At 38.5% G+C, this 9,526-nt stretch overlaps 1 protein-coding gene across 1 annotated transcript; it reads left to right on the top strand.

Annotated features, from left to right (window-relative positions):
* The first annotated feature begins 4,414 nt into the window (after positions 1-4,414).
* On the top strand, positions 4,415-6,066 carry LOC104601186 (uncharacterized). Its single transcript, XM_010264436.3, has one exon. It carries the CDS (start codon positions 4,572-4,574, stop codon positions 5,859-5,861), a length of 1,290 nt encoding a protein of 429 aa, XP_010262738.1. The 5' UTR covers positions 4,415-4,571; the 3' UTR covers positions 5,862-6,066.
* The last annotated feature ends 3,460 nt before the right edge of the window (positions 6,067-9,526 follow it).

Genomic DNA, 9,526 nt, shown 5'->3' with positions numbered 1-9,526 from the left:
TTGGTTGCACGTCTTCCATGATTGAGGTAATGACGGTTGCACGACCTCCGAAGTTAAGAGCCACTTTGGCACGTTTCTCGGTGTTTGAAAAGTCAAAAATCCCCTGACTTCCGTGCACACATTTAGTGCGAACAATCAATCAAGTTTGAACTTCAGTCAAATCCACCCGTCACACTTCATGAACTCCTCACGCTAAGGTAACACTCTTAGCCCGAGGAGTGGGGGGCAATTGATGGAGGGTGATTTGGCCCGACCCCTTGAGACGGTGACACGTGGACACGACTCAGTACAAGTGGTAGCTCAGAATCACAGCCTGACCGCGACTAAGTAACGGGCCCGCAGGACACCTCGTTACGTCATAGCTCGCTACAGGGGGAAACCACTACAATGCGAGCTCAAGGACCCCCGATGTACTGAAAGGGAATACTCCAAGACAAGTCTATCCCAGCTCGCGAGCTAGGGTAACCAACTCGCTCCAATACTTAGGCAGAAAAACTGCCTCAAGGGCCACTTCAGGAGGAATCACCTCGCATTACCCTCAAAAGCTCGCTACAAGGTAGCTCGCGACAGGGTAGCTCGCTACAGGGCAGCTCTCTATTGAGTGACACAATGTTTTCAGGAAACTTCTATCTGACAAGACCGTACCCGTCAAACTGCGCCACGTCTCCTGATAGGTGACGCATTCCCTGCCAACCCGACAAGTCTGTGCCCACGTCTCTTAATAGGTGGTGGCGTGTCTGTTCTTCCGGGACGTGGCACTCATCCGATTGGGTAGTACACTTCAATGGTTACTTGCGCAGACCTGGCAGATAACGGCTGCGACAGAGGTCCAGTGGCGATTACGCCCGATTTGACAAGAATGCTCATATATAAGAGCCCCCTAGCTGAAGGAAAGGGCTCTCTCAAATATCTGATATCTTATCTTGAATATCTCGAACTTTCTCTTGAGTTAACTCAGTGATCTAGCGCGACCTACACTCTTAGCCTTCTTTACACTCTTTACTACTTTCTCCAGCGTTCTAACTTAAGCATCGGAGTATTCCCACCGGGCAAATCCCCTAAGAATCCTTCACCGCTATCTTCTCAGGTATCGTCCGTCGCCAGCAAAGAACCAGTCAGTTGCTAGTTAAGAGTGCCTAGATTGCGCAACATCAATGTCATCCACATAGACCCATATTATGGTGAGAATGGATCCAATGCAATGCACAAAAAGAGAGTAGTCAGATTTTGATGGACAAAACTAATTTGGATGGAAACATGGGAGATAGTGATGACAAACTATTGTTAGGCTGCTTGTTTCAAATCATACAAGGAATTGTTCAGCTCGTACATAGAATGAGAGTATTCCTCCTCCAAATATCCACAAAGGCAGTCATTGTTGACATGTAAATGCCAATTGTTAGTTGCTGCCACATCCAATAGAACTGATATAGTAGTGAGTTTTGCGACAAGATCAAAGGTATCATGATAATCAACACCTCCTTTCCAGTTGTACCCTTTTCTACCAATTGTGCCTTGTAGTGCTCTATTGTTGCATCTAGATTGTATTTCACCTTACACCTTATAGACTCATTTTCATTTGATAGCTCATTTACCTGGAGGAATAGTGGCAAGAGTCCATGTGTTGTTCTCTTCAATTGCTTGTATTTCTCTAGACATGACATCATACCATTTTAGATCCTGAGCAGTTTGCTTGCATGTCCTAGGCTCAAAACAAATAAGATGGCTATGGGAAAAGCTTGAGCGTTGAGAAGGTGATAGCTGATCATATGATAAAACATTAGAGAGAGAATATTTAATTACTTAGAATGGATGAAGATGGTGTAGGAGTGGATGAATCACTCATGGTCATACCACTAAGATATGCCTCAAGGTAACGAGGAAAATGAGAAACATTGGTGGTATTGTGAGGCTCTGGTGAAGGAGATAGTGGTTGTGAAAGGTTTGCCTAATTAATGAGCTTGTTGAGTGCAGGGTTCAAGTGTAAGTTGTTAGGTGGTTCAGCAATAGGAATTGGAAAAACAGGATATGTAGCTGGCTTAAGTGTTTTAATCTCCATTCTTGTGCTAAGTTTAGTAGTTGATAATGCAATCAATAGTTGTTTCACCTAGTTTAAGTAGTGAATTCATTAGACACTCCACCTCCAAATTAAATCATCTAAGTTAATTATAAGTTACCTTAATTAAGGTAATGGTGACTGATCAAGCATTCTAAAATCTCTATGACCAAAAAAACATAGTAGTTTGAAGATGCAAGCTATAGTTCAAATATAAAATGGTAAACCCGGCTAAAAAAAAGCACCAAACATTGAAGATTAGTTTTTGGTTCCAAATAGTTTCAACATGAAAATTTGAAATCAATTCAATGTATTTCATGTTAGATTTTATCAGACTTGTGCAACTGAATCATTTTAGATGCAAGAACAAAGGCAGATGACAACAAACATCCTGCTGAAACTAAATCTACCCTTATCTTTGACAAAGTTTTTAAAGACCTCATGAATGAGTTACATTTGTATCTTGTCTCTACAGGTTATCATTTTGATTACTGTGCCATCAATTTGGAGGTTGACAAAATGGTTGATGGTATCTTGCATGTGAAAGACGTATGTAGGAGGCCACAGGTAAGGTGCACGTACATTAATGTTAGGCGGCTCATCAGCTTGAAAGCAATCAAACCCAACTAGCGGTTTATACCCCAGATGAGTGTTTTTTTATGGATACCACCAGATTAGCTTGACAGCAATCGAACCCAGCAACATTAATTTCCCCCAGATGTTCATGATAAGACCAACGTAGACCTATTAACCCATCTTCACATCTTGCTAGAAAATTAGGACCTAGAAGGCAGACTTTCCCCAGGTGTACAAGGTGTCCTTGAAGTCCGAGTTTATACTTTTTCCTCTCTTTCTTAAACAGGGCAGTTTAACAAATAAAGCTTCAGAACCCGGAAAGCCAGGAGCAGCTGTGCAACTGTTGTAGAAGTGACTCAAATACTTACTGTGGACAATGGTTCAACCCCCAATGTCAATCCTGATTCCGATGCAATCTGACGATGACTAAAACACATGAAGAAACAGTAGAATAAATGCGTCCCCGAATAGTGATTATACCTATTGGAGCTAGATAGGATTTTTACTTGGGTGGGGGAGTGGGGTGAGGGAGAGTAGATAAAGAGAAATCAAATAAATTTATCTCTTTTATCTAGTGAAATGAAAGCCATTATCCGATGGATACAAACGTAGACCATGACTATTTGTCGAAGCTATCTTGTTCATATTATGCCCCTCTAAAGCGTATAAGTAGTGCAGGAGAGAGAGAGAGATGTAGAAAGATAAGTCAGAAAAGAACGGCATGCATAAATGTAAAGGGGTTCTGTAAGAGGGCATTCGATTGTGGCCAGGACTATTGGCATTTTCATACAAAAGTTGCAAGTGTTGAGCTTTGTGGAATACGGTGCTCGAATAGGGTTTGGAGATGGTCTCGTGAATATCAATGGCAAGGACGAGCCTAAGCCAAACCTTTCTTGTATCTTCTTTATAAGAGAGAGAGAGAGAGAGGGGGGGGGGGGAGGCAGCTTTTTAACTTTTTGGCTAGCCAGTAAAGAAAAGATAGAACCCGATAAGCACGCGTCAGTGGGGGAACTCAAACACGAAAGAAATTAATGAGGAATCTCAAAGTTATTCCAACATAGGGTTAGATACAGGCAGAACAGGAGAAAAACAGAGAAGAAATGCTTTCAGTGGAGCGACTGCGATGGGGTTCTCTTTTTAACGAAAACGATTGCCGACTAGGACTGGCCCAGTCAAAGCTCCAAAAAGAGTGTTGCCTACTACCAACTATACCTGTATGCCCCTCGATTGGGTGTGAATTAATTGTCCTCATATGGGGTAGGGTCCTAAATATAGAAATGGACACGATTAACCCCCACAATAAAATTCAGGCTATTGGGATCATCTCCCCTTCTCTCTCTGCATTCATTCTGCAGTACAACTCCGTTTCTCTCTCTCCCTCTCTTTCTTCTAAATACATGGAACCCATGCAAAGTTGCAAGCATACTCTTTTACCCACCTTCACCTTGTTAACGAACTTGAAAAGTAAAAAACTTAAAACGGTTTCTACACAAATATCTACACACACTGCTCCCACGTGAAGTGGCACCCAACCAAGTGTTTACATCCACTCACTTCCCACAACGTGGCTTCCTCTCTCTCACATGGTCCAGTATTAATGAGCACTATAACTTGCCCACCTGAGAAAAAAGATGGCGGAAAAAGAGAACTCTTTGTCCGCAATAAACACCAGTATATCTGGCCGGGCTTGATTCCTGATCACTCGCCATATCAAACCCCACCCTACCTTCTCTCTATATATGGAGATGGAGGGCTTATCTTTCTCAACCTCCATCAGCCCCAACACGGCAGAGAAGGGACAAGGCACTCTCTATGCAATGGGTTATGGTGCAAGAGATGAGATGCCACACCCAAGTGGTTTTGTTTTATAGGATTAATCTACTTGAAACAGAGAGAAATCCTTAGCCACGTTCGTCCGTACAAACTGGAGGAGGTGCAGATGTTCCCTGCTTCCTTCAACAGTGTTACTGGTAACTCCGTTTCGTTCACCGACTATGCCATGTTGGGGGAGTGGAGAAACTTGACCGGTGACTTCAACTCCAAACAGGAGACTACTCCCTCATCTTTCTTCAACTTTCCTCCTTTCTTTATTGACTGCTGCAACAACATCCAAGACGATGACAACGATGGTGGCATGTTTTTTCAACGCCACTACGAGCTGCCTTTTTGTCAATTGCTACCACAGCAGATATTGAGCACGAAGCTCAGTCCCAACACCATCGTAGCTGATCCAGTGATTGCCGCCGCAGCCACCCACAAGTACGACAACCATAATGTCAACAACAAACCGATCGACGATGTCAATGCCTCGAACACAAACAACTGCGCTGGTCGCATCTCCCCTGAGCGGCAGATACTGCGGAAGAGATCCAGCAGAAAGAAAGATCGTCACAGTAAGATTTTTACTTCTCAGGGCCCGAGAGACCGGAGAGTGAGATTGTCCCTACAAATTGCTCGTAAGTTCTTCGATCTTCAGGACATGCTCGGCTTCGACAAAGCAAGTAAAACTGTGGAGTGGCTTCTGAGAAAGTCAAAGGCTGCTATCAGGGAGCTTGCCCAAGGCCTGCCAGAGATGAAACCCAGCTACAGCGGTTTTTCCAAGTGTGTTTCTTCGACGTCTCAATGTGAAGCCGTGTCAGGAGTTGATGAGGCCGCCAACGCCGGAGACTGGCAGGGGACCATGCCCGCCGCGAAGAAATCATCAGTGAAAGACAAAAATAGATTTCATCCTGTGGCAAGAGAGTCCAGGGCAAGGGCAAGAGAAAGGGCGAGGGAAAGGACAAGAAAGAAGATATGGAGCAGAAGCCTTGAAGAATCAAAAAGATGTCCTGCTGAAGCGATCCCCGGAGAATATGGATATGATGAATGGATGGGTTCCCACAGCCATGAAAGGAGGTCTTCCGTGAACATGGTAGCTGCTGAGGTTGAAGGAGCAACCTCTTACTCAGTAGAGCATCAGGCGACTACAAATGACATTGTTGTGGAACCTTTCATGGCTGCCACCAACAAGTCGAGCCCGTGTTCGATCTTCAACCAGCACGAAAATGCAGTATCACAAGGATTGTTCTGCGACAACAGCAACAATAACGACTTCCCTAATTTTTCTGAAAATTGGGAGCTCGACTATCTCGATCGAATACATTCTACCTACTGTGCTATGAGCAACTTGCAATTATCATCAGAAGACGTACAAGAACGAATACCTATCTCCTTTTGCTATCTACCTTAGACAGTCGTTTTGAGTCTCAATTTTCAGATTGACAATTCTATGGCAAGCTTTGAGAGGCCTGCAACAATTAAGCATCTATGCTGTTAGCATTACTCGTGTCGGTATTGTCTTTCCTTTAGCGTACGTACGTATCTGAACACCAGACAATGTAAGCAATGCTTTACCATTTATTTTTTCATTTCCCTTTTATATTTTCCTATGTAATTCAAAGTGTATCTTTCATTTTTCAGATTATGAATTATTATTATTATTATTATTATTATTATTATTATTATTATTATAATCGTAATTCATAGGTGGGGTATACAAAAAGCAAAAAGTTACACAAAAGGAAAGTTTAGCGAGTTACGCAATAATATTAATCCTCAGCATTTCTTTGTGGTATTTAACTCATTTGATGAGTGGGAGTATAAAGTTCATGGAAACATTTTCAACATACGTAAGGTTGCTTCAGTTCTTTTAAATCATCTTTAAAAAAGTTACTAGAATCATGCAAAGATAAAAATAATTGTTAACAGAAAAAGATAATAGTTTATATTGTTTTTCTCTTTGCTCTTTAAAAGCCCAAAGGGTCATTTATACCAGCTGATGAACTATCCACTTGCAGTAAATGTTCACAATTAGTACACAAGCAACTAGAAGTGGGGAATCTCTCAAACAAAATTCATAATAATAATAATAATAATGATAATAATAATAATAATAATAATTATTATTACCTTTTGAAAGTAAAAAGTCTTATTCTCAAACATTAGTAATATTTATTATTATTTTTGAATTTAAATAACAAACGTTAGATTGTTGTTATTGTTATTATTATTAGTGTAAAAAATGTTTGATAATATAGATATAATATTATCAAACAATAATATTATTATTCATTGAATCTAACATTTTTTTATTAGAAGTTGAGACAAAGGTAATTATAGCAGTTTATATATGGGAGTTCCTTCAGAAACATTTGTGTGGAAATTATGTTCTAGAAAATCACATGGATCATAGTGTTGAGAAATTATTTGTGTATCAGGAATACGTTTGTTGTAACTAGATACTGTAGATTTAATGTGCTGAAGATGAATATCAAGATATTCAGCAATGGAGAAAATAATGTCCACTGTTGTTCGATAATATAAGCAAGGTAATTACTCCCCTATTGGATTTCAGTTGGTTATTATGTTTTTGTTACAGATATCTGGGCTTTTGGTGAACTCATTTTTACAGGTTTGGTCACACTTTTCTGATGGAGTTGGTGGGTTCATAAGTGATCATGTAAGACTTTATGGAATGGTGGATAAGCCCCAATGTGGAATATTAGTATTTTACAGTCTGTAAGATGTTAAAATATGAAAAAGTACTGACTTAGTAATATCAGCATGTACTTCAAGGAGTCTAAATAGGTAAAAAAAACTTGCTTTGCTCCAGGTATAGAAATATATGGTTATGCCCTAAACAAAATCTGTGGAAGAATAGTAGAAAACCAAAGTCTTTCACATCTTGAGAATGATTCTAGAAGAGCAACTAACTTAAAAAAGATGAGGAAATAGTTGAGGAAATCCAATAATCTAAACTGCTTTCATATCTTAATGGGATATTAGAAAACAAGGTTATATCATAATTTAAAATCTATCATGTCAAAGTTCCTATCATAGTTAATTTTTTTCTTTTTATTTTTTTTTTTGAAGGGGTAATATTAAAGCCTACGTGTCATAGTGTTGTGAAGATTTCTACTACTATCCCCTTTTCCCTTTCTTTATTTCAAGTGAAATTATTTAGTTTTGGATGTGATTACTTATTCCCAAGGTTTTCCAGTGGAAACTGAAGGGTATTTTAGATCCCCAGTTGCTCATGGAATTGATATATTAATAAATTTGTTTTTTTTTTCTCCTTTACAAATAGAAAGTTTTTCATTGTTTTCTTGAATTATCTTATATTCGATTTCACAAATCAGAAGCTGGTTTTATCATTATTTAGTATCTGCTAACAGAATTAGGCAATGAAGATAACACATGAAGGACACAAATCCAAAATTTTCTTTCTTAAAGAATGCGCCTTCTTTAAGAGATCATGGAAAAGGTTCCTACCATGATGGAAAAGATGGATGATATCTTTTCTTATTTACTTATCAAAAGAAAATGATGACTGAGAACAACTATTTTCTTGATTCATTAATGATGAATCTATATTGTTACTTACTGTCTTTATTTGTGACATCCCATTACCTTCTCCTACTGGGTAATGCATGACAGGTTACTAATGACAACATGCTGAAGATGACTGCATTCAAAAATATTCTGATAAAAGAATTCCTTTTACCCAGTTTCAATTCATACCCTCTCCATGAGTTCCAGAAGCAACAGGAGCTTCTCTGAGCAAAAAGTGAAAATACCATTTCTGTTAACTATCGTATTGAGTGGAAGGGATGGAACAGACCATATATGCTAGTTATATTTATGCTAATTCTTAGAGAATCATTCAACCTAAAAGCTTAAGCTGTTAAGTGAGGTTCTTGAATAGGTTTTTTCTCTAACACTAATACTTCTCATAAACCATTCTTGGAGTACGATCAGTCCATCAAAAAACATAGAAAGAATAATTCTCTCAATTTTGGATAATGATGCTGATAAATGATAGTTAATATTTGAATGAACATTAATATAAAAAATTCAAAACAAGTGAAAGGAAGCTCGAATTGCATGGTGACAACAGTCAAATGAATCTGGTTGGAAAAAAGGCATGTCAAAGAGCAAGCATGAGATAATCAATACTACATTCATTCTGTTCATATTTCCTAAGAAGTCAACAGTTACCATTGATATTTTGTAATGGAGATTAGGTTCTATCACTGTTGTTTAAACCATACTGTTATTGATCCATGCACATTCTAATTGAGATCAAGTCTTTAGGTGTATGTTGAGTAATGTAGATTACCTACTGAAACTTCAAAAAATATATGTCAGTTCCCTTTGATATGAGCATTAGTATCTAAACTGCTATAAGATGCTGCTATAAGTATACTGTTCTTCATTCTGTATCCAATCATGTAACATGTAACATTAACAGTCTCAATGAGTTAATTAAGGCAGAATCATGTCAAGGGTTATCATAAACAGCAAGATCCACTTTAAGGTCATTAATTGGAATTGGTTTGATATCAATGAATCCACTAACCACATTTGTTGAATCCACCAACCATATTTGTCGAATTTATAATAAGATGAAGATTATAATAAGCAAAATAAACGAAGACAGAAAAGAAAGCAAGAGTCAAATTAGTTAGTTTCATCATTGTTGAGATGATCTCCTTCTCAAAGAAAGCTAGGATTTGATGATGAAGACATCAAACAAAAGCTACAATTCATAGTAACAAATCATGTCTAATGTGGCCACCACAAGTGGTTAGTTTTCTATTAGCATCTTTTAGGCTTATTTTATAAGAAAATGCTGGATTCTAGAAATCTTGCATTGATCAAGGAAATACTTTGGTATTGCAAGAGTGTAATGATCAGAGTAATTATTGACTGCATTGAAAGGAGTATACTCCATTTATCAATACTTGAGTAAAGGGATTATTGAGGTAAAATTGACTACTATTTTGTGTAAGTTGTATTTCAGTTCTTATTATTCTCATCCCTGAATTTGCTCTTAAAAATAATATTGCCTAGAAA

This window comes from Nelumbo nucifera, chromosome 3, assembly GCF_055504915.1.
Source record: "Nelumbo nucifera cultivar China Antique chromosome 3, China Antique-T2T, whole genome shotgun sequence".
Lineage (NCBI taxonomy): Eukaryota > Viridiplantae > Streptophyta > Magnoliopsida > Proteales > Nelumbonaceae > Nelumbo > Nelumbo nucifera.
Note: the sequence above shows the minus strand (reverse complement) of the source record. Positions and strands in the feature narration are given on the sequence as shown.